The sequence below is a fragment of the Delphinus delphis genome, chromosome 18 (genome assembly GCF_949987515.2).
Source record: "Delphinus delphis chromosome 18, mDelDel1.2, whole genome shotgun sequence".
Lineage (NCBI taxonomy): Eukaryota > Metazoa > Chordata > Mammalia > Artiodactyla > Delphinidae > Delphinus > Delphinus delphis.
Window position 1 is genome coordinate 3882767 of NC_082700.1, and position 25744 is coordinate 3908510.

The following is a 25744-nucleotide window of genomic DNA, read 5'->3' on the forward strand; positions in this document are numbered from 1 at the left end:
AGAGTTTTCTCCAGACTCTGTCAGGGCTTCGTGTAGGTAGAACTTCAGGGCCCTCAGATCACTGCTTTTCTCAATGAAAGGGTCTTTTCTTCATTCATGAACACATAGGATGAGACTGAGGTTAGGAAATCCATCCTGAGCTAAAATGGACAGGACGAAGCTCTGAAGCTCTCCGGTTTCTACCACTGAATCCCTGATTCAGCAGCTAAGAACATGGACCTTAGAATCTTAGCATTTTCTACCTGAAAGAACCTTGGTGATAATTCAGTCATCATTGTCTGTATCTGATAGAACCACCCCCATTTTGTAGGTGTGGACGCTGAGACCCAGAACCTAAAATGTTAAAATACGAAATCATGGCCAAGCTGGAACAAGAGAGTGGGGCTGAACAAGGTCTTCTAACCCTCATTACTGGGAGTTTTTTCTACTAACCCAGCTCCTTCTCTCCACCTTATTTCTCCAAATATCCTTCTGTCTCTCTTCCTAATAGCACGTGCTTCACTGCTGTCTCTTCTTCCTGTTGTAAATTTCAGACATCGATCGCGTGGTACCGAGTTTTCATGGGCCACCCTTTTCATCAGCGTTCCCGCGTTAATATGACCTAGTGAATGATACCACGGTTCACCTCGTTACTCAGACCCCAAACCTCAAAATCTCTGTTGATTCTTCCCGTTCTCTCTCACCCCCACCCAGATCAAAAACAAATGCTGTCATCTCTCTGTTCAGAATACGTGCCAGAAGTTGTCACTTCCTTCTGCTTCCAACGTACGCGCTGGCCTGCGGTGTCCACCAGAACTTGTGTGATGGTGGAGATGTCCTGCATCCGTGCTCTCCGGGACAGTCGCCGCAAGCCACGTGGCTACCGACTGAGCATCTGAAACGTGGTTATGTGTGACTGAGGAACTGAATGTTTTTAATAACAGCTTTATTGCTATATAATTTACATACCATACAATTCACCTGATTTGGGGGGCGGGGGTCAAAACCACAATGCTAATGATTTTATAAGGATATTACAATGCGGCCAGGGTTACCAGAGGACGACTTGAGACCCCTTCCGTGCATGTGTCTGGCCGGGACCTCCTCTCGACCACAAGAATGAGGGGGCTGCGTGGGCTGTGCAGTCTCCCATCCAGTGAGGGCTCTTCATCCTGATAGTATTATAGTTTATCTCAAAGGGTCAGCATGAAACCAGCTGCAGCAGGTCACCCCAAAGCCTATCTGTTTCCTACCTGGGGGTGGCGCGCGCTCCACGGTTTCCGTGCTGCGGAGTTTCTCGCTCAGGTGCTACAAAGTTTCTGTTTTAGCTGCTGTTCCTCTATGAGTCATGGCCTCATTAAGTGCAGAACAAGGAAGTGGCTTTGCTTTTTGTCTAATGCCTGTACAGGAAGAGGCTGTCCTTGGGCCCCGCCCTGTCTTGCCTGCCTCACACCCATTTACACTGTACAGTTCTGTGGTTTTTGATGTATCCACGTGGCTTTGCAGCTCTCACCTTAATCAGCGTCCAAGCATTTTCATCAGCCCCAAAAGAAACTCCATATCTATCAGCACCCACTCTCCGTTCCCACCCAAACACCCTCAGCTCCTGCAACCACTAATCTACTTGCTGTCTCTACAGATTTGCCTGTTGTGGACAGTTCACACTGGTGGAGTCATATGATACACGGCCTTTTGTGACTGGCGTCTTTCACTTAGCGTAAGATTTTTCAAGGTTCACCCATGTCGTTCACGTACCGGTACTTTATTCCTCTTAATGGCTCAGTAATACACCCCTGTATGTATAGTCCACGTTTCCTCCGTTGATGGACTTCTGACTGCTGTGAATGATGCCGCTATCAACATTCATGTGTGAGTTTCTGTGTGTTTCGCTCGTGATTTTATCTCTCTTGGGTGTGTACCTAGAAGTGGAATTGCTGGGTCATATGGTAACTAGGCATAACGTTGTTTGTTTGCTTTTTAATTTTATTTATTTATTTACTTATTTTTGGCTGCATTGGGTGTTTGTTGCTGCGCGCGGGCTTTCTCTAGTTGCGGCGAGCGGGGGCTACTCTTCGTTGCGGTGTGCGGGCCTCTCATTGTGGTGTCTTCTCTTGTTGCGGAGCACGGGCTCTAGGCACGTGGGCTTCAGTAGTTGTGGCTCACGGGCTCAGTAGTTGTGGCTCACGGGCTCTAGAGCACAGGCTCAGTAGTTGTGGTGCAGGCTTCAGTAGTTGTGGCACGTGGGCTCAGTAGTTGTGGCTCACGGGCTCTAGAGCACAGGCTCAGTAGTTGTGGTGCAGACCTCAGTAGTTGTGGCATGTGGGCTCAGTAGTTGTGGCTCGAAGGCTCAGTAGTTGTGGCACACGAGCTCTAGAGCGTAGGCTCAGTAGTTGTGGTGCACAGGCTTAATTGCTTAGCAGCATGTGGGATCTTCCTGGACCAGGGATCGAACCCGTGTCCCCTGCATTGGCAGGCAGATTCTTAACCACTGTGCCACCAGGGAAGTCCCTAGGCATAACCTTTTGAGGAACTGCCTGACAGTTTTACACAATGGCTGCAGCATTTTACTTTCCCACCAGCAGTGTCTGAGGGTCCTAATTTCACCGCATCCTCTGCCACCTCTTGTTACTATCTATCTTTTTTATCATAGCCACCCTGGTAGGTGTGAAATGATATCTCGTGGGTTTTGGTTTTGAATTTCCTTGATGTCTAATGACGTTGAGCATCCCTTCATGTACTTGGACGTCGGTACCTCTTCTTTGGAAAACTTTCTGTGCAGAGCCTTTTCCCACTTTTAAATTGTGTTGTCTTTTTACCGTTGAGCCGTAAGAGTTGTTTTTGTATTCCGGATACAGGTTCCTGATCAGATAAATATTTGCAAATATTTTCTCCATTCCGGAGGTTTTTGTCTTTTCACTCTCAGGATGGTGTCCTTTGAAGCACAAAAGTTTCTAATTTTGATGAAGTCTGATTGACCTACTTGTTTCTTTTGTCACGGCGCTTTTGGTGCCAAAGCTAAGAAACGATTGCCAAATCTAAGGCCATAAAGGTTTAATCCTGTGTTTTATCCTCGAGCTTTTTGGTTTTCGTTCTATGGTCCATTTTATGTCTACAATTCAGAGGCATTACATTCAGAATGTTTGCAGCCCTCACCAATAATCTATTCCAAAATCTTTTCATCACCCTAAATCGAAACGCTGTACACTTGCTGCAGTAATGCCTCATTCCCCCCTCCTCCCCAATCCCTAGCCGGAACTGAATTTTTTTATTGTATTTTAATTAATTTAAATGTAAACAGCAGCTCGAGGCTTCCATATTGGACCCAACTCTGCATGCCACCAGTATCATCCTCCTGGATGGATTGCTCCAATCATTTCCAAACTGGAATGGCATCTGTTATTATTCTGTTCTTGGTCGTCCAGGATCTGTTCTCCCATAAAAGCTGGACTATTCCCTTAAGAACGTAACTCATACCATTTTACTCTCTGGTTTCCTGTCGTAGTTAACAGAGAAATTCAAGCTCCCCACTATGACCTACGTTAATTGGCCCCTTCTTACTGTCTGGGCGCTCTCCCCAGAGTCTGCAGCCAGACTGGCCTTTGTGATGGTCTTTGAGCTCATCATTGCTGTCTGTATTCAGACTGTTGGCCAGTCCTCTGCCTGGAACGCTCTAGCCCAGATGTTCACTTAACTCACTCCCTTGAACTGTTGCGATCTGCTCAGATGTTACCTCCTCAAAGAGATTTTTGCGGGACTCCCTGTCTAAAGTAGCAGCCCCGTCCGTCTCTATTCCATACCTTCGACGTCTTTGTGTGTTTCTGTCTCGTCTCCCTCTCTGTACTGGGAGCTCCACGGAGACAGGGATCTTGTCTCCCCACTTCCCGCTTTAAAGTAGGCTTTAAATAAATATTTGTCCTGTAAATAAAAGACTAATGTTACCCCTTTCACAGCTATCATCTCTGTTAGAATCAAAGCAATGGTCTCCTGTCCAATCTCAAGTGTTTCTTTATTGAGGCTTTTCTTTAAAAGTGTCGTCTTTATTATTAAAGCAATCTTAGGGCCAGCTACTAAAATGCAAACCCTTACAGTTTTGAATAGCTGTTTGCTAATACATCAACTTGTGGCCTTCTCCAGCTTAACGTAGCCTCTTCTTTACTTTTCTGATCATTGTTTTCCTTCCTTCCTTTTTAATGAAGTCCTGCCTGAGTTTTGATTCTCCCTTCACCATGTCTCCCCTAGGCTTTGAGATTAATCCTTCTGAAGTCAGCGGCCACCCTAGGATGACTGTCACGGTCCCCAGGAGCAATCCCTGGGTTTAGGCCAGTACCTAACGCAGCCCGTGATGTCACTTTGTGGGTTCATCTGTCCTTATCCACAAATTTACTTATCTAGAATTAGCAGAAAGGGCCTGCCCTGTGGCTGGATGCAGGGTCCCACCATTAGCAGATTTTCCCTGTGACGGTACTTGATCCTTATGGTGTTTGCGAAACTAAAAGGATCTTGATTCTTTAATAAGAATCAGATTCTTCAACAAACAGTTGGGTAAATTGGTGAGCCCAAATATGTGTGTACAACAGCTACTGGGTTGGAAATTTGAACAGAAAAATCCCTATACACTTGGCCTGTAGGCCACAGATGAGCATAAAAGAGGATAAAAGGGGATCGGCAGTGTCGCCCAAAGAAACTATTTCTGATCTTAAAACAGGCTTTGACCCCTCAGGGTACAGACCAGACTTTTCACAGCAGGCTAGCGGACCCAAACTAGACAATTCTCTTAGAGTTCTGCCTTAGTGATTGTTACGTACGCTGTCATAGTCATCCTTACGAAGAAAAAATCGGAAAGCTATAAAATTAAAACTTCGGAATCCTAGTTGTATCGTCTAGGCATCTCTCACTGGGTTGTTTGCATCCAGCCGTCTATAGACTCCAGAAGTTCACGCAGAAGTTGACAGAGAACACGAGTAGTGAATACTCTTTTCAATTCTCTGAGTTCAGTAATCATGAACTCATTTTGTATCATGTAGCTATCTTCTGCTATTGGCCTGTAATTCCAATTTAGCAAAAATGAAAGACGACTAGTAAATGAACACGTGGAAAAGGTCTAATACTAGCACCCACAAAGATAGATTCATATGTGTTTATACTGTTCCTTTTTCTAACTGACAAAAGGGAGATTTGAATCTGTATGAAAATGTAAATTTCCACACAGATCGAGGGTTTGGTTGTTCGGTTTGTTGGAAACCTGGTTTTGTTTGTTTGCTTCACTTGGCAAAAATATAAGGTGAAAAAATGCAGAGTTAGAAAAAGGAGGCATTAGAATCACAGACAATGCAATTTTCGAAATTCCCTTACATTTTGATCAATGTCTCTAAAGTTCTGTTTTTACCTTCTGAATAAAATAGGTTGCAGTGCTCTGCTCTGGAGGGTAATTGTAACCTCTTTGTTTTTCAGATACTGTGCTGGCCAACGGTCATGCCACAGACTATTTATTTGTTGGAAATATCGTTTATACGGTAAGTTTACCTGTTTATTGAATCTTTCTTAGATGGCATGTGTGGGTTTCACCTCTCCCTCTATATAAAGCCTTTGTCACTATGACTTAGACTTATTTCACATCTTTAAACTATATATTATAGATTCCTTATCTTGCTGGCAAAAGGAATGAAGCTACTCTTTTCTATTTCCTACTCTGTGTCCGTATTTCTGTTCGCCATCGGTGTACAGGGAGCCAAGATTTGGCAACACGTAGAGCTCAGAGTGCTTGTGAAATGCTTACCTCGTATTTGAGTGAAGATTATGCAGAGTTAAGATTTCTGGACAGGTGATCAGCAGATTCCCCCATTCTTCAGATGACCGTTTCACATGTACTTGGGGGGGGGGGGGAGAAAAACAAAACCAACACCAAGGGAAGGCGATTTCTCCCAAATCTTCCAAGCTAAGAAAAGGGCAAAATAACTATTACTTGTGAGAAGTCAATCACTAAAATGAGGGCTTTTCTTATAAGAACCTGCCTGTAATTTTCCTAAAACTGACCCCCAGAGAATTAGCTACCAAGATAGCACTTTCAAAGTCCAGACGCCACGGAGAAACTGCCTCTGGGGAGGATTTGGGATTTCTACTGGAAAGTGAAAATAAGTGAGGATAACGCATTTCCCAAATTCCTCTTGCTTTCACAGTATGTCGTCGTTACTGTTTGCCTGAAAGCCGGTTTGGAGACTACAGCTTGGACAAAAGTAAGTTTTCTCTAGAATTATTTCTCTATCCACTATAGATATTTTTTTATGGTGTAGTATCTTTTTAAGCCCCAGGAAAACAGTAAACAATATCTAGCTGCCTTATTTTAAATTTTGCATGTAAAAATTGTGGTTTGATCTTTATCAGGGCACAGTTGCCATCCAGACTTCCCTGATGATTCGTTTGCTGAGCACTTAATTCAGTTCTAAGCTGTTAACAGTCAGCTCCTTTCCAGTGTATATGTGCATTGTATTAAAAAAAAAAAATCACACAAAGAAAATACAGAAGGACAGAAAGAGGAATTTTTAATTTCCATAATTTTACCACCAAGATATAGTTACTGTTAATATTTCCTGTACAACCTTCCAGACTTTGTTCTCTGTGTATATTTGTAATAAGACAACGTATTACAAAACACAGAGTCTGGGCTTCCCTTTTGGCGCAGTGGTTAAGAATCTGCCTGCCAGTGCAGGGAACATAGGTTCGATCCCTAGTCTGGGAGGATCCCACATGCTGCGGAGCAACTAAGCCCATGCGCCACAACTACTGAGCCCGTGCGCCGTAACTACTGAAGCCCACACGCCTAGAGCCCGTGCTCCACAAGAGAAGCCACCGCACCACAATGAAGAGTAGCCCCTGCTCGCCGCAACTAGAGAAAGCCTGCACGCAGGAACAAAGACCCAACGCAGCCAAAAATAAATAAATTTAAAAAAAATATATATATATATGTACTTCTACAAGGTCATAGTTCATGGTTAAAGAGTATTGAGTTTTATCAATATCCCATCCCTTATTGAATCAGTCCCCAGTTTTGGACATTTTGGTGATTTCCAACTCTTGAGGATTATGGCCAATGTTTCACGTTCGTCTCTGCTGTTTAAATAGGCTTCTGATTCTGTGCTCATTAATTGGGGGTGGGGTGGGAGGTGAATGTGGAAGCAGAGAATTCGTTGAGAGACAGAGGCAATGAATCCAGGTGAGAGGGGCTAGTGGCTTAGCCTGGGACGTGAGGAGGTGGCGAGCAGCTGGCAGCTGGCAGAGGCTCCTGCTGGATTAGATCATGGAGTGTGGCTGAAAAGAAGTCAAGGATCGACCTAGCAAGAGGACAGAGAAGAAATTCGCAACTCAGTAGATGCTTAGAGTGTTATCGCTAAGGGATATATCCATTCCACATTTTTTAAAAGTTCTTTGGAAAATGAACAGTCAGTGTCTCAAAATAATAAATAAACCCATCTTGTTCGTTTTGTCTGTCCCACGCCCTCTTACCAGAGCAATGATACCTTATTTATTTCGCTCCAAAGTGGAGTGAACACTGGCGAGGGACAGAAAGGAGCCTGGTAGCACTGTAGGATGGGTCTACAGGATGGTCAGCTGTGGTGGAAAAAACACGTTCCTCTTCAGGATAGTTTGGGGCCACTAGTCACTTAAACTCTCAACCGGTGTCTAGTAGAAATCTTTCCATAAAGAAAGGTGGCGTGGACCCAGGGCTGCTGCCGCGGCTGGTGCAGGTGGCTACTGGCTCAGCAGAGAACCCTGCCTGAGTGTCTGTTTTCTCCTGTAGTTCAGTCACCTGGCCGTCTGGGGAAGCATGCTCATCTGGTTGGTGTTTTTTGGCATCTACTCAACCATCTGGCCCACCATTCCCATCGCTCCAGATATGAAAGGGCAGGTCAGTGCTATTAACTGTGGGCTTTCCGTGTCTCTGGACAGGTTGGTGTTGCCAGCTTCCGTCAAAATGTATCAGGTGGGAAACAAACCAAATCAAAGCTCCTGGAAGAGGTTGTCCAGGCCACAGAAATAGCCTTGGAAATTATAACTGTTACATAAACTGTGGACTTAATGACCTACCGGTGTCCCCATTTCCTTAATGAATTGCGTGTTAATTACAGGTCTCATGTGTACAGTTCACGGACTTGGAAAACAGGAGATGTTTTGGGTCATTCATAACCCCATGATTACGCTGATTGTAGTTTCGATGTTGGGTGTTATTATACTTCGATTAGGTGATAATTAGTCACCTGTGAAGGATAGATCTAACCACTCTACTAACCAGATCATTAATTAAGCAGAATATCTCACTGTTCATCTCTTAACTGGAGAGGCTGAGATTGAAGACGTTTACGCTAAAATCTAAAATCCTTCAGATTTTATTTTTTTCGTCTTTTATATTATCTTTGTCCAGTGTTTGAGATGGACCCATCACCACTGACACCCTGGGTCTTAGGATCCCACAGGATCGGGTCTGAAGAGGACCTTGAAAGCCCTGGGTTCCAAATGCCCTCAGTTGACAAATGAAGCTGTAAATTTTGTTTTACAGGGAAATTTTTCAGGGTTTACAGAAGAATATGTGATTGGTAGTAAGGGACACAGAATGTTTATGAAGACGTTGCATTTTCTTTTTTCTTTACATTTGAACTCCTTTGGAGATCTCTGCGCTGGCGGTCCCTGGCTGGGCGTGTCCCTTTTCACAGGGCAGGCGGTCGTGGGGCGAGGGCAGCATCCCGACTCTAGTGCATTCCCCGGGTTCTCAGGACCCCAAGTCTTCCAAATGGCCAGAAGCCTACTCGCCAGGCCTGCCTGGTTCTCTCCCCGGATCCAGGCCCGGAGCGCACCCTTGGGCCCAAGGACAGCTTACTTTGTAGGGGGGTGATGTGTGCTGGGTCCACTGGAGGATTGCTCTGGGACACCCACCCACGTTTGCATGAGGACGCTTGTACCGTGAGTCAGAACCAAGCGTGGGAAGAGAAGGACTGTGGGTTGGGGGCTTCTGCTGGTTCCTGCCCCAGGACTACATAGTTTAGGGGCAGGCCTGTGCATGGTACATCAGGCCACCATCTTTGCCTCACTTACTCTGCAGAAATGAGCCCAAACTCTGGGCCTCCCCAAGTCTAGATACGTGCCCAGCAGCTGTTCCACGTGAGGTCATGCTGGGTGGGCTGCTTGCCTTTTTTACTTGGTGAATCCACCGATGTACCCCAGGGTGTCTGGGACCTCCTCTGAGTGTGGGTGCTGAGCAGACAGATGTGTCCTACAGGGGTGGCTTGTGTGTCCCCAAATGCATCGTTGCCTTCTCTAAGGCATGAGGACAAACACATAACACACTTTTCAATTCCTTTCCAAATACAAGCGATGGAGGAAATTACAGAGCCCTGAATGAATCAAGAAGATCGTTTTGTGGCAAAACAAGCATTTCCCAGCAAAGATACTTGGTTCACTTGAATCGGTTCTGTTTTAAAGCAAGAAAGGTATCCACAGTCACGATCACTTGGTAAGGTTTGGTGCCTAGAATACCTGCTTCATGGTCTTTCCTTTTGGTTAAGGATGGATGTGGCCCGATGAATATTTCATTTGGGGGATTTTGTGGTGCAGGACAATGAAAGGCACCGACTGCTGTGGACAGTTTCTGAAATTAGAGAAGAGTGACAGCCGATAGGCTGGAGTCAGCTGACAGGTGACTGGCGACAAAGCCCACTCCTTTGACAGCCCCTCCCAGTGCCGTCCACGGAGGGATGCTCTAGTGACCCCTCTGTGTACGCCGGCACCAGGGACTCCAGTTCAGACATTACGATGGTCACCAGCCCATCAGGAGGTTGACTTTTGAAGTATGAAGGGACCATTTACCATGTAGTCACTGACACGCCACGTTTTCAGTGTCCGGGTTGCATGCCTTGTGGTTTGAAGGCTCAGCATAAATGATGAAATTTCCATAGCTGGGGACTTGCCGAAAAAACCGAATGAGCTATTCCTACCATCCAACAGCAAAGAAATTGTAATATTAAATCACATTTCACTTGGGTATAAAATTTTTTTTTTTAACATAAACCACGTCGTTTCAGCGTTTTGGTTGGTTGGTCTGTTTCCATGAGGCAGATGATGTCGTTTTGAAATCAGCCATCGCTGGCTGAGACCGAGGTTCTCATTAGACATGGAAGGAGATATTACTGTAATTTTCGCATTCCGGGGCGGCCGGATGGGTAATCCGCTGTCGGTGTTGAAAGAGCTCTTTCTTTTCTCTCATCTTGCTCCAGGATGGAGCTCTCAGTGGAGACAGGGTGTCAGAAAACAATGTCAAGGCCAACGGTAATGCTCCTTTACCCGGTGTCTGCCGCCATCATTCTCTGAAAAGTGGTAGGGAAGTCTTTTTTTTTTTTTTTTTTTTTTTAACACTTATGAAGAATCACTTGGGTGGAGAGTGGCTAAACAAGCCTGAAGTCTCAGACAGGCTTTCTGCTGTCTCCAGAGGGGTGATGTACTGTCATAAAGAAAGAGGGGCCGTCAGTGGCAGGAGGCAGCTCCTTTGGGGGAAGTTGAAAATAGGGCCGAGCCACGTACATCCCTTTCGTTCCAGGCTGGTGCTGTGGACTAAATGCCTGTGTTCCCCTCGACTTCATGTTGAAGCCCTGACCTCAGCCTCCAACATGGAGGTAGGGCCTTTGGGAGGGATTAGTGATCTGAGGAGAAGAGGCCCGAGAGCCAGTTCACTCGTTCTCTGCGGCGTGAAGATACAAGAATCTGAAAATATATGTACGTGTGCATACCTGTAACTGAATCACTTTGCTGTACACCTGAAAATGACACGGTATTGTAATGCAGCTAGGCTTCAAGTTTTAAAAAACGCTTGACAGAAACAGCAGGAAAAAAAAAAAAAGATGCAAGAAGTTTACACGTCTGCAACCCAGAAGAGGGTCTTCACCAGAACCCAGGCAGGCTGGCACCCTGATCTCAGACATCCAGCCTCCAAAACGGGGAGAAATAAATTTCTGCTGTTGATAAAACCACCCACTTTGTGGTATGCTGTTTCAGCAGCCCATGCTGACGAGGACGGTTGGTGTATGCTTAGGAGTGATGGTATTCTGGAAAAAGGCTGCTTTTAAAAACTTAGTGTTGTTATTATTATAAGAATGTTTCTAGTGACTTTTATAAACCATTTTCTTGTCGTTCATGAAGCAGTAGGGTTTTGGCAAAGGAACATGATTCTTTTGAGCTGTGGAATTAAACTAGTGTCTGGTGGCAAACGGCATTTCTCACTTAGGAGCCGGAGATAGACCTCACACAAAATGTTCTGTCTCTTCGTAGCATCCTAAACTGTTGAAAAGATACATCATTTCTGCTGGGGTTTCCTAAACCAATTCAATTGACTATTTCTTTGTCTTGTCCACGATATGTGGAGTTTTTCTCATGAGGAAAAGGCAGGTTTTGCCCTGAGTGCAAAGGGAGGGAGGGCTGTAGTGTGGGGGGGATTTTCCACCATCAAAGCATCTTCATCTTCCCTGAAGCACCTCACAGTGTGGTCCGTGAAAGCCAACCAGTGAGTCACGAAGTCTCAGTGGAAATTTCTCAAATCAAGAGTCCTCTGGGGCTTCCCTGGTGGTACAGTGGTTAAGAATCCACCTGCCAATGCAGGGGACATGGGTTCGAGCCCTGGTCCGGGAAGATCCCACACGCCACGGAGCAACTAAGCGCGTGCGCCACAGCTACTGAGCCTGAGCGCTAGATCCCGTGAGCCACAAGTACTGAACCCGCGAGCCACAACTACTGAAGCCCGCATGCCTAGAGCCCGTGCTCCACAACAAGAGAAGCCACCGCAATGAGAAGCCCACGGGCAGCAACGAAGACCCAACACAGCCAAAAATAAAGACAAATTAATTAATTAATTTAAAAAATAAAATAAAAGAGTCCTCTGTATCCTTCCTCTCCTGAGAACAGTCAGCATTTGTGGGACCTTCATGGGGCACCCTGTTTTTCCATTTTTCTAGGCCCACAGTGAATTCACCTAAAGTGAATTAGAAACTTAGAAACTCTGGTTGTATCTGTCCTGGGTGATGCCACAGCCCTCAGCTGGGGAAAAATATGTGATGAGGTTTTTCCATACGGGACCGTGTGTTTTCCTTTCTGCCAGTATCATCACCATGGGTTATGTAAGCTTCTCCATGATGGGTCCCCGTAGCCAAGGCCGGTGGGTGGAAAACTATCAACGTTCTTTAGCGCAGAGTTGCCTGCTGAAGTCGGGTTTTGAATTAGAGAGGTAAGAAAACTTGATCTACACCTGGATCAGGAAATGGGCTTTTATTTTCTTCATGTAGTTCTCAAGGCTTACTACTCTGGGGGTCTCTGAGGGTGTGCCTCTTATTTGACCTTTGTTTAAAAGTCAAGAGACTTGCCCCAACTAGCTTTGGAGCCTGTGGTAATCACTTAACCTGCTTTAATTTCCTTATCAGCAAAGTCAGAATACTGTTACCCGACCTAATTACCTCAGAGGACTATGGTGGAGATATAATAGGAGTACCTGTGGGAATAGTAAGACATGTCTGTTCTTCTTTATCTTGCAGTGATTAATTATTTTCTTGAGACTTTGTAAATAGGAATATTGGGACTTAAACTCCCATTTCTTTTGGCTAAAGAATTTCAACATTTTATAGGTTCTTTTTGATTTTGTTTTGTTGTTGTTGTTTGTTTTATTTTTAACATTTTACAGGTTCTTGATGTGAAGTTTCTTAGTAGGGTCCACTGACCACCTACCTCTGAATCACCTGGGCTGATTCTTAAAATGACAACCTGCTTCCCCACCAAAAAAAAAAAAATGTACTTGAAACACACACAGACACACACACTCACACACACACACAGTCAGAATCCCTGCACCTGGAGCCCCAGCCTCTGAATTTTGATAAGTCTTCTGACTATTCTTCCATTTAAAGTTAGAGAGCCCCTGCTCACAACACCTAAAATATGACCCCCTGACAATGTTCAAGCCAGTGCTGGGGGTTCCAGGAGAAGACAGCATCTCTAAATGTCCACCAGGGCCCTGTTCCTCTGAGCAGTGGGTCTGTGAGGGCCGGCAGGTGGTGTGGTGTCAGCTGTAAGGCCCCGGCTTTCTAAATAGAGGATTATACCCGAGGGCGTTACATCGTTCGCCATGGAAAAATACTCCTCACCCACTCCGATGCTTTTCTTTTAAAGTTCTTTTCATGGCTAGTAAAAGAGGGGGAAAACCTTTCACTTCAAAGCCTACAGACTGCTAACTCTGTCTGCAGTGCCACGCTCCAGGCTCCGGCCAGCTGACATAGGGCAGCCTTTTTTTTTTTAATCCTAAATCCAGGACTGAGTTTACTTTTGAGTTTTATATACACACTTTGTATACATAGTGCAAATCCCGATGGACTAAAAGTGGGCAAGACGAGGGCTGGTTGTCACGGTGCCGCCCTTGGATCAAAGAGATTAATTACTCATCTTCCCTACGTGCTGGCTTTCTCCTGGGCTTTGCAGCTGAGCAAAATCTCAGGCCTGGGTATTTTCCATATAAATATAAAAAGAGCGTTTTTGTTTCCAGGTTGCATGTACTCTAGGAAGTAAGCCGAGAAGCAGGGGTAAGGGCCATCTCTGCTCGGAACATTCCAGAACATCTGTGTTGGCCAGAGGCCAGCCGGAGGGCCAGGAGAGGACCTGTCCTCAGATTAACATTCGTGGCGTGGGACATGGTCATTTGTCCCCAGTACCCATCCTGCTTCCCCCTTTGGTGAGGGGCCCAGTTTGTACCCCATTCCAGCTCCTGTGCAAGCACCCAACTGCTCAGGGAGCCCTTTCCACCCCTAAGTGCAGCAGGGAGCTTGATCCCAGCCCCATGCTGTCATGGGTGGTTCAAAACCCTGAAGGAGGCGCGAGGAGACATTCGCTGGGGGTTTCTGGCAAAGAAGCATGTTCGCTCCTGAAAGAAACCCATCAGAGACGTGACCTGTCATGCGCAGCGGGTAAAGTTGCCTGGGGTTGTCGTTCACCACAACGAGGGACACTAGCTCCAGAATCCAACTGCCGCTACGAAAGAACTGATAGAAACAGCAAAAACAGGCAAAGTCTCTTACACAGTTGTCCAGATAGCGGATGCCACCGGCCTCGAAGGCTACCCCCCGAGAGGGCCCTCCCAGGAGCGTCCTGCCAGGGCGGCCTAGCCTCAGTGAGAAGCAGGTGTCAGGAAACACTCTCCAGCCTCCTGTGGATGTGGGGATGTTTCTCTTACGTTCACAAGTATAAGGGCAACGAAGGAAATAGGTGATTTTTAAAAAACAGGCCTAAGTCTTTCATATCGCATGTTATATTATACTCAAAGTTAGGTGCTTGTAGATTTATTTAAGGATTTGGTAACAAATTACTCGAGTGTTGCAATTATGAGTGTTTTAGATGATAACATCCCAGAAACACCTAATGTGAATATCGTAAATTCATTGGAATTATCTTTAATACAGCAATATTGGATAGAGTTGGTCCTATTTTCCTCAAAGAACGTATTTCAGGAGCATGGGGCCCGGCTAGGGTGAGAAGCGGCCAGCCTGGTAAGGTAGGAGGTCCTACCACTCGAGACTTGCCTCTTGGTTTGAAATAACTTTCTTGTGTGCGGATCGTGGCCGGATTACTGGCTGAAGTCCAGTTTGCATTTTGGTTTTCAACTTGTGCATTGTGTGTGATAATAAGACTGACTTACAAAAAGGAACATGCTGTGTTTCTGGATGACATTATTATCTGAAAAAATAGCGATATGAACAAAATTAAGAAGGTAGGGACTTCCGGGTTTCTCCGTGTCTGTACCTCTTGTCACCCACATCCAGGGTCCCTGCGTTCATACGCGTTTGCCCACATCCAGGGCCCCTGCGTTCATACGCGTTTGCCCACATCCAGGGTCCCTGCGTTCATACGCGTTAGCCCACGTCCAGGGCCCCTGCGTTCATATGCGTTTTGCCCCCTTGAAGCCTCCCCACACTAAGCCCTAGAAAAAAATTACAACTACAACAAAAAGTTCTTCATTGATAATGAAAAGAAAAATCAGAAACATTCATATGATCAGGGCTATCCAGTGGAGTTCTCAATATAAATATAGGCCTATAGATATCTGGGCTCTGAAAATCAGAAAATTCAGGTATCTGGCAAGAGTTCCATCCGAAAATGGCTTTTGTAGTCGCTACATGTCATGCCAAGCTGTTTCTTTTTTTCTCTTCCTGATTACCAAACAAGGAAAAAAGTGTGTTCTATGAAATCGTTCGCCCCTCAGAGTGATTCCAGATTCTCCCTACAGGCAGGGATGGGACCGGCAGCCGCTGGTTCCTGGTTGCTTCCTGCAGGTCCGCAGGATCAATCAGATCTGGGTGAACGTGGCCCGACTCAAACTTCTTTCCTATTCACTGCAAATCCTAACGGTGAAAGTGGGATTTGAACTAGATTAACCTAGTGCCTAAGAAATTTATCAAGTTAAGTCTGTTGTTCGTAATAGCCATAATCGTGTTATTTCTGAACCTTAGTTTCGTCAGGTGTAAGTAGTAGATAATATCTATCTTTGGAGTTAATAAGGACATGAAAGAAAATAAGGCATGTAAGTAATAGTAGGTGATGTCTATTGAGAAAGTACTATGTCCCAGACAAAATATATGTTCATATACGTATGTTCTGCCTGTGAAATTACGTATATAATGAGTTAAGCATTAGCTCATCTGACAATCGACGCTACAACCGTATGAGCAAACGAGGGCTTCGAAAGAAAGAACCGGTACCTCGGTCAGGCTGGGGAGAGGAGTAGCTGGGACTTCCCAAGTCCCCTAGACTACGAACCCGCACACCTTGTCATGATGGCCAGCACCTAGGGTGATGGTTGGTGCAAACCAGGGGTCAAAGAGATGTCAGTCACTCCTTCTTAAAATTTTGCTTTTATTAAATTGTATCTGAAGTGACTTGCCCTGCAGTGTAATAGAATTTTTCAAATATAAATGTAGAGTTCCTTTTTTTCAGTGCTTTACGGAAAGCCCTCATTTTCTTAGCTCTGCCTCCGACCCTCTGCACCGTTCTCTCCATTTTGGCGGTTTGTTTTATCTTGGCCTCTCGTTTCAAGGATGCTGTGCGCTAATTCGAGGCCAAGGCGGCTTTGATTGTGAGTTATTTTTCTCTGGGGTTAAAGGTCTTGTGGTGGTGTTGGTGTTTGCCATTCATTCTGATGTTAATTTTTTAAATATCTGTCAGCAAATTGAAGTACACGTTACACGCTGATTTTGTTTGTTTGGAACATTTATACGCCGTGGTCGCAGAGTATGTTTGATGTGGTTTTGAACTTTTCCTTTCTCCAAACATGTGGAATTGTGCATGGGGGGCCTGGGGTTGAGGTTCTCTGCAGGGATTTACTTCTCAGACATCTGCGGAGGGAGATGCCTCGTCTGGTGACCAGAGCTGTAGTTCGCCCCACCTCACACTCCGCCAAAAACATGCGTGTTCTTGATTTTTGTTCTATGTAAGAGATAGAGAGGTGTCCGATAAAGGCCACTAGATAAAGGATTCGTGCAGGAAACGATAACAGGGTAGGTTAGACTAAGAAGGGAGAAAATAGAATCATAGCACGCTAGGGAGCGTGTGCCCAGGTTTCCCCATTTCGTGTAAATGAGGATGCAGAGCTCTTGTCGACAGCATCCGGAGCATCAGAATAGTGGAAGGACTTAAAGGAAGTGAGAGCTTCAGGTATTGTCATTGCCTTTGGCACTGCAAGATATCAAATGTTCAGTGAGGAAATCGTATGCTTTTTGAACCGGATTAAGCAGCTGTCGTAAGTCTTTGGCATTGCTTTGGCTAAAGGCAGGAAAAGAGAAATCTAGGTTACCTGTGTCTGCAACTATAGTGCACTTCCATTCACAAGTTTGTTTTTTGTTGTTCAATTTTTTTTGGCGACACCATGAGGCTTGCAGGATCTTAGTTCCCCGACCAGGGATCGAACCCTGGGCCCCTAGCAGTGAAAGCGCCGAGTCTTAACCACTGGACCACCAGCGAATTCATTCACAGATCTTTTAAATTATTGCAACCTATTTTTTAAAAACTTTTTAAGACATTTTATTATGGAAAATTTTAGATGTACACAAAAGTAAACACAAATCATTAGTGCAGGACAATGCGTCTCTTATAAGGAGATGGCCACTGATTTCAGAGTCTTACTTGATAGAAAGGCAGATCCGTCCTTAATCCGGCACCCCGTTCTCCTTTGTCTCCAACCTTGTTCTTTTTTAAAAATCTAATATACAGGGCTTCCCTGGTGGCGCAGTGGTTGAGAGTCCGCCTGCCGATGCAGGGGACGCGGGTTCGTGCCCCGGTCCGGGAGGATCCCACATGCCGCGGAGCGGCTGGGCCCGTGAGTCATGGCCGCTGAGCCTGCGTGTCCGGAGCCTGTGCTCCGCAGCGGGAGAGGCCGCGGCGGTGAGAGGCCCGTGTACCGCAAAAAAAAAAAAAAAATCTAATATACATTTTTTAAATTTATTTTTCCTAATTTATCCCTACCCCCCTTTGGTAACCATAAGTTTGTTTTCTATGTCTGTGAATCTATCTCTGTTTCGTAAATAAGTTCATTTGTATCCTTTTTTAGATTCCATATATATGCGATATCATATGATATTTGTCTTTCTCTGTCTGACTTACTTCACTTAGTATAATAATCTCTAGGTCCATCCATGTTGCTGCAAATGGCATTGTTTTGTTCTTTTTTATGGCTGAGTAGTATTCCACTGTATATATGTACCACATCTTCTTTATCCATTCATCTGTCAGTGGACATTTAGGTTGCTTCCATGTCCTGGCTATTGTGAATAGTGCTGCTATGAACATGGGGTGCATGTATTTTTACAAATCATGGCTTTCTCTGGATATATGCCTAGGAGTGGGATTGCAGTAGCTCTATTTTTGTTTCTTAAGGAACCTCCATACTGTTTTCCGTAGTGGCTGCACCAATTTACATTTCCACCAACAGTGTAGGAGGGTTCCCCAGTTTTGATAAAGGATAGAAACAGAAAGAAGGGCATATTTAGATGTGCACGTCCTTCCCAGGGTGCTGTGAAGGCAACCCCACCCACTCAGCCCAGCAGCAGCAACGTGGGTGCAGTGGTATCTCCTTGTCTATCACCTGCCCTACATCCAATTCCCCCTTTTCTGGTCACAGCCCCCCAGTCCCGTCCCCTTTTTCAGAACGTGCATTCAAACAGTGCTGGTTCTACCTCTGCTCTACCTCTGGGTCTGGACCGGACACCCAGGACTAGTCAACTACCAGCTTCATCTCATGGACCATGGCCGTTGATTCAGGGACAGCATGATGACCCACCAAGGCCACTTAGAGACAATTCAAGGATTTTTTTAATAGAAACTAATAGAGGAAGGGGAAAGCTCTCTTGCCTCTGGGTTTGTTATATATCAGGGATGTCATCAGCCTGGAGCTGCAAGGGGCCACCACCAAGAGAGTGCCTGGCTGGGGATGAATCGAGCACAGAGGAAAGCTGAACTGAGAGATGATGGCATTGAGTATGTGCCTGGATCCAGCTCTGCCTGAAGCTGGAGCTGTCTCTGAACTTTCAGATACACTAAGTCAGTATACTCCCTTTTTTGCAGAAGACAGTTCAAGTTGGATTTCTGTTACTTCTGAAAAGAGTCCTAATGAATGAAGAAATCATTAAGTTACAGATACAAGAGGTAGAATCAGCTGGGTCAAGTTAAGGTAGTGAGAGCTCTCCTATCCCTTCTGGAAAATTGGTTATGTTGCAGAAAAGCAGCTGGTGAACTTTCCCTACTGTGCATCTTCCAGGTCGGAAAGTCAGGCTACCAAGGGGCTTTAACCTCCTTTTGTGGCCTTCCTATGCCCCTCCCCTGCCGGCCCCCACCCCCCCAGGAAAAAGAAGACATGTTTGGGTAGAACTGATTGTTCAAAACAGAGATGGAGGGAAATAGAAGTTTTTCTAAGAGGGCCTTCTTTCTCTCTGCAGCCAAGAATTCAACATGGCTCAGAGTCACATGGTCCTGAGCAGCACTGTGCAGCAGACGTATAATGGGAGATGCATCATAATTTTGAATTTTCTAGTGGCCGCATTAAAAAAAGGAAAATGAAACAGGTTAAGTTAGTTTTATTAATGTAGTTAGCCCAACATTTCCAAAATAGTATCACTTCAACATATAATCCACATTAAAAGAAATTACTGAGATAATTGACATCGTTGCACTATATCTTTGCAATCCAGTGTGTATATCGGATTTGCAGTGCATCCCAAGGCAGACCTGATCAATTTCAAGCGCTCAATAGCCACATCTGGACAGACAGTGGCTAATGCATTGGACAGCCCCGCTCTTCACCAGCAGATTCATTCTCCAAAGCTAAATTTAGTGCAGGCAAGATGAAGAGGTGGGAAACGCAGGCTCAGATAAGATTGGGGCTTGGGAGAAGCCTGGCCTCAGGACCTTCCCCTGCACGAGGGTATGAGTTGCTGACTTTGATTTCCATCACCTACAGTGAAAAGGGTCTCGGCTCTTACACAAGGCTTTCCCCTAAAGAATAAAATCTGGGCACCCCTGAGCTGTTCATCTCTGCTTATTAATTGCTTTAAGCAGAGTTTATAAAGCAAGATTTACGAAGCGTGGGTCTGACTTCAGGTAGTTTTTCCAAAGTATTGGCTAATTCCCCAGCCACATCCTCCTGAATGTGGGAGGGAAGAGGTCAGGACATGGGCCTCTGGTTTCTTTTCCGACCTGCTGCAACCAGCTGAGCAGTTGTAACATGTGCCGCCAAAAGTAAACTAGGTCTGTGTCGAACAGGTAGTTAATTTGTTCAACAGGTGGCAATTTCTAAGTAGGATTTCTTAATTCCTAAGATTGTGCGAACAGTTCACCCTTTTTCTCCTTCTGGAGTTTCAGGCCCCTTCCCCCATCATTATGCTGAATCCACACCCTGTCCTTCTCCTACCTGTGTCTCCTTCCATCCAGTTCTGGTCCTGCCCAGTTAGTTGCGTGCGATGGCATTCCTTGCCTGGACTATTGCAGTAGCCTCGTGACTAGTTTCTTAGCGTGCAGTCTGTCTGGACCCATCGTTCTACTGCAGCCAAAGTATTTCAAAACATAAGTTCTGATGGAGTTGTTCCCCTGGCTTCTCGTTGCCCGCAGGGTAAAGGTCCAGGCCACTTGCCAAGCCCCTAGCCCTGTGCAGCCCTCAGCCTGCTCCTGCCCTACCTGCGCTGGCCTTCCCTCACTTCCCGGCAGGCCTTGCTTGGGCTCCCACAATGCGTTTGCACCTGCTCCCCTCACTTCCTGCATGCCCTGGTCTCCGCCTTCTACGTAGCTAGGGCTCGCCTGGTTTCCAGACCTCAGGCGAGTCATTACTTCCTACAGGTACCTTTCCTTGTGTCCCTGACAAGGTGAAACCCTCACAGTGCGTGTTCTTTTAAGACAGTTTACCTCTCCTCCCTTGCATTTACCACAATTAAAAATTTGTGTATGAGAATAATACCTTACACATATTAGGATGGCCACTATTAAAAAAACCTCAAAAATAGCAAGTGTTGGCAAAAATGTGGAAAAACGGAACCCTTGTGCACGGTTGGTGGGCATGTAAAGTGGTGCGGACGCTGCAGAAAACAGTATGGAGGTTCCTCAAAAAATTAAACGCAGAAATACCATAGGATGGAGCAGTTCCACTTCTTATTCCCGAAAGAACTGAAAGCAGGATCTCAAAGAGCTATTTGTACACCTTTGTTCATAGCTTCATGATTCACAGTAGCCAAGAGGTCGAAACAACAAATTGTCTGTCGACAGATGATCAGATAAACAAAACGTGATCCATGCAGGCGATGGAACGTTATGCGGGCTCTAAAAAGAAAGCGATCTTGTCACACGCTACAGTATGGATGAATCTTGAGGACATTATGCTCAGTGAAAAAAGGCAGTCACAAAAAGACAAATGCCATATGGTTTCCCCTGTATGGTACCGAGAGTCGTCAAAATCACAGAAACAGAAAATAGAACGGTGGTCGGCAGGGGCTGGGGGGGAGGGGAAACGAGCCACTCGTGTTTAACAGATACAGAGTTTCAGTTTTGCAAGATGAACACATTTTAGAGATCTGTTGCACAGCAACGTAAAGATAGCTTACGCTGAACTTAAATGGTTTAAGATGGTAAATTTTATGTTCTGGGTTTTTATCACAATCGTCAAAAATTTATATTTATGTGATTTCATAACTAATATCAGTTTCTTCCTCTAAATTGTAAGTTTATGAGGAAAGTAAATGCTCTTCAGTATATCCTCGGTACCTGCCTCTCCTCTTTTCTGGCACTCAGTAAATATTTAAATGAATGAATTAATAAAGTAAAATTGAACACCTCTCCTGTAGAATTGGAGAACGGAGCTGGCTTGGTGTAACAGGTGCTTCAAATCTGTTTGCTGAATTGTTAACAAAAGCAGATGACAAATACTCAAACATTTGGGAATAGCCTAGCACAGGATGTGCACGTGGAAGTGATTGATTAATTCATGAGTTTAGCATTTTCTGAACTGTGCTCAAAACACCAGTAGCACGAACCATGCGTTCTTCCCACCCGAAGAAGGATTTTCAGTTAAAAAATATTTAAGAACATTTCCAGTTAAAAATCCTAGTTGAACTGTTTTAGCTGCATGGGTGATATATGCGGTATACTGTCTGTTGATGTTGGTATTTGTAAAGGGTTAATAATAAGGTTTAATTACCTAATGGAAATGATTGTTTTGGAAGTGATATTATAGAAAAGACAAATGTGAGATCGAGATGGATTTTTGAGTACCTAGTTTAAGGAAGTACTAAGCTGATCATTTTCCAACAGTTTTATTAAGGGAGATAAAACTGATGAAGTTAGTGGATCACAGATAGTTTTAGCAGAGACGTAAGTTCCCTGGACTAATACATCATTGGACAGCATTTTCAGTATTATGTTGAAGGGGTTGGTATTTTTGGAGTAAAAAGTACAAGCACGTAGTTGGAGAGGAGGTTTTGGTCAAGAAAATGTCAAGCTTAGGTAAAGTTTCGTTAGCAGCTGGCCTGTGATAAATCTGAGATGATTTCATGGGAGAAACAGACCTTCTCTGGGGGTTTGTGCCTTACTCAATTAGATGGGGAAGCAGTCCAGGCTCGTGACTTAAAGCAGGAGTGGATCTGACACCAAGAGCCTCGTTGGGACGTAGAATTTTAGTGTCAAGTAAAGTGATATTACAAGAAAAGAAAAAGTTTAAGATTTGAAATTTGTCCCCAGTACAGCATCTTCATGAAAGGCAAGAAAACCGGTAAGTAAAGTGATTCTGTGTCCAGTAAAACCAGAGGAAGCAGAGGTGGGAAAAAGAGAAGGACGGAGGGAAAAGTGATTGATACAGGAAGGACATGAAAAGTCTTAGTGTGATGGAGAAGGCCAGGTGGGGCAATGAAACTGGAAGGAGAGGGTTTTAAATTTTCACCGAAGGAAATTACAGGGCTGTTGAGAAATTTTCCGAGACATGGCATCAGGAAAGAATGAGGTTGACCATAAATAAAGGTCCTGTAATGTAATAAGTCAGAATTTTACCTTCTTACGATCGATGTGGGAAAATTAATTCTTAGAAACAAAAGGAAATAGCATAGGAGTTTTATTTTTTGTTAACTTTCTGATGACCGAATCGTTTTAAATGAATTAAAAAGTGGGCCTTGTCTAGGCTATAAAGAAAAAAGGAATCCTCCTTCCACCGTTCAAAAATAATTAAATATTGCATTAGAACATTATAATGTTCTCTAATATAAACAATATAATGTTCTATAATATAAACAGTATAATGTTCTACAACATAAACTTATTGATTCTAAATGAGATTTTAACAATCTGAGACGATCACGATTTTGGAAAAGAGCTTATTATGCCAGAATAGTTTGTTTTGAACCGGAAACGTAAAATGAAGAAGTGACTTTAGATAATTAACAAAGCTGTCTACTTGGCGATTTGTTCATTTTGTTAAAAGAAAAACTGATCCTTTCTTTTTACAGTGGTTCAGTTTTAGTGGAATAATTTAACGAAGGTAGTGTTCTCTTACAAGGCGTGAACGAGAATTCTATCCAAGCCTTTTAAAACCTTCTTCTGGCGAGTAGGTCTTAGTGAGGGGTTGCCATCTACTAGATGCCATTTCAGGCCACTTTCTCTCCTAAAAACTTTTTTTTTTTTTTTTAAGAAAAGTAATTAGTCCTCAGCATCATTTATGTAACTACCAAGATTGGGAGTTGGCATTTTAGAAAGTTGCAGTTTGGGGGCAGGTGGGGCACAGAGGACCCCTCTTTATCCCCTAAGCTTCCAATAGGGTGGAATGAGCTTCCGAAACTCAAAACTGTAAGCAGTGAACATCTCATAAAGTGATGTGTTTGAAGCTGCATTGTTTGTGAATTCTCTGTCATTTTACTTTGTTTCACAGAAAGTTGTTTCTATTCATTAGTTTTATAAACATCTCGCCTTCTTTCAGGCCAGTTCTTGATTTTCCCTTTGAAGTCCGGTCATGGTCGCCCCCTGTTCTTCCGTCTGACTCTGGGTCCCAGTCAGCAGTAGTTTCTGTGGGATGTCTCCTCTCACGATTCTTAGAGCAGGTGCCTTTCTGAACTTCTCTACACTGCTGTAGTGGCTTAAGTTTAAATTTTAGTTTATAGGTCACAGTTTTGCCAAGGTGTCTCCTACCCAAATTCTCTGTCGCCATGAATTCTGAAGCCATTCTGTAAGCCCCTTGGTCCCTCAGACATTGCTTGGGAAGTAGCCTTGCTCATTAAGGACCCTAGAAGGACGTAATCGTAAAATCAGAAGTTAACGACGTATAGACATGTAATTATCTATAACCTGTCAGTGTCCAAAGAACAAATTTCCTTTTCCTTTTGCTTCAAGGAAAGCCAGCAGCTAATCTGTGGAGGGTTGCCTCTCGGCAAACTTGCTCCGTGTGAAGTAGCTAAACGTTCCACCGGATTAAAAAGTGTAATCTCTCTGTTTTTTCAGGATACTGTCAAGTCAGGAGCAACAAAAAAAAGAAAAAGAGAAGGGAAAACATACGATTAACATTATTTCATCCTATTAATTAAAACACTGTAGTAGTTTCAACTTGAGCAACTCAGTTACTAAAACCAAGGGAAGTTGCTCCCCTATTCTTAATCCTTACGGTGAGACCTTAAGTGGGAATGAAAGGTTTGAGATGAATTTCGGCTTTGCAGCAGAATTTAGGCATCGTGAGGACCTTTCTAGAATACCTTTAGATCAATTCATGTAAATTTTCCGGAAGAATCTTTTCCATTTTTCTCTCCCAAGAGTTACTAAGTATCGTTACAAGTTCTGTGCCCCTAATGGAAGATGCAATCTCATCTACCCATGCGTGCCCCTCAAAAGCTATTCAGGATAAGTTAATCTTTTCAACAGAGCAGCCAACTTTTCCAGCAAAGGAATTTGCAGTCTTTGTGGTTTGGGGAAAAAGGTGGTTCATTTTACCAGTTTCTCGATGCAATATGTTTCATGATAAATTCAATCTTTCCTCCAAAAGAAAATTCCCCAACTCTACTTTTCTGTGCAAAATTCGACTTGAAAGCCTTTCTCTATCGAAGCAGCCAAATACGGAGTTCGTGCGGATCTGGGCAAACAGTTTTGGGTCCAAGGTTAACGATATTTATTGCTGGAGGTATTACATGTATTTGTATCCAGGAAGCACAAAATCCAACACGTTGACAGTGGTTTTCAAATATATTAATTTACTTTCTTTTGTCTTAGGGGGAATGTTTTTCTCCCCGCTCCCTGTTTTAATCCTTTGCCACACTTGGTAGAATTTGGAAGGATTTTTGCCAGGGGTAAGGAGCAAAGGTAGACAGTGTGTGAATTACACAGGAGATCTGCTGGTTTCATTGCAGACTTCAGAGAAAGTTCCTTGCACTCTGACTGTGACATGGCATGCAGGAAAGTCCTCCTAGGTCTGCCCAGTGCAATAAACAGACCTCCTGCATCTAACCGCATCCACGCTGAAGTTTCTTATGCGGGGTTCCTTTTGCTTTTTGTGTAAAAGTTAAGGGTCCCAGCATTCCTACTCCAGCTTCTTTAACTCCTACGCTTTGGAATTGGCATATGACTGTTTAGGGGTTAAAACGCCTTGCGGTTTAATAGGACTCATTCTGTGTTATTTATGCACACACGGAGAAGGTAGAGGAGGGAAACAGATCCCCTGTGGACGTGCTTCTGAGAAACCTAACGTTATATCGGATTTGTTAGATGGATCACAGGGTCCCGTTTGCCTTCGGTGACTCATTGAGGACATCTCGTATTATATGCAACACAGGTGAGTTTTTCAGTAACCCCTGCAGCCCCCAGCCAGCAGCCTGAGCATCACCGGAGGGAGAGCGGTCTTGTCAGAAATACAGATTCTCAGGCCCCAGCCAGGAACTGCTGGACTAGAATCTGCATTTTAACCAGAGCCTCGGAGTTCATGGGACACAAAAGGGAAAGAAGCCCTCAGTTAGGTCCCGGCCACCAGAGTACATCTCAGTAAGATCTCCTGGGAACGTGTGGGGCAGAGAAGGAAGGAGTGCGGGGAGGGCATTGGCTGAGTTAAATTATGCTCATTAATTCAATTTGAGGCAGGAATGTGTGTAAATAAACACTGGCAGCTGCAGAGGCTCCGTTTCCTGCAGGGCTCAGGCAGGAATGCAGGGGCCCGAGCCGCAAAAACCTGACTGGGGATCAGTCCGATGGTCCTGCAACC

At 44.5% G+C, this 25744-nt stretch overlaps 1 protein-coding gene across 1 annotated transcript in view; it reads left to right on the forward strand.

Moving 5' to 3' along the window:
• Window positions 1–25744, forward strand: part of LOC132413675 (phospholipid-transporting ATPase IB) — a 518461-nt gene that overhangs the window by 379888 nt on the left and 112829 nt on the right. The window contains exons 31-33 of the mRNA XM_059995779.1: window positions 5431–5492; window positions 6156–6212; window positions 7775–7882. Coding sequence (XP_059851762.1) covers window positions 5431–5492; window positions 6156–6212; window positions 7775–7882 — 227 coding nt within the window. The remainder of the gene's footprint in view (window positions 1–5430; window positions 5493–6155; window positions 6213–7774; window positions 7883–25744) is intronic.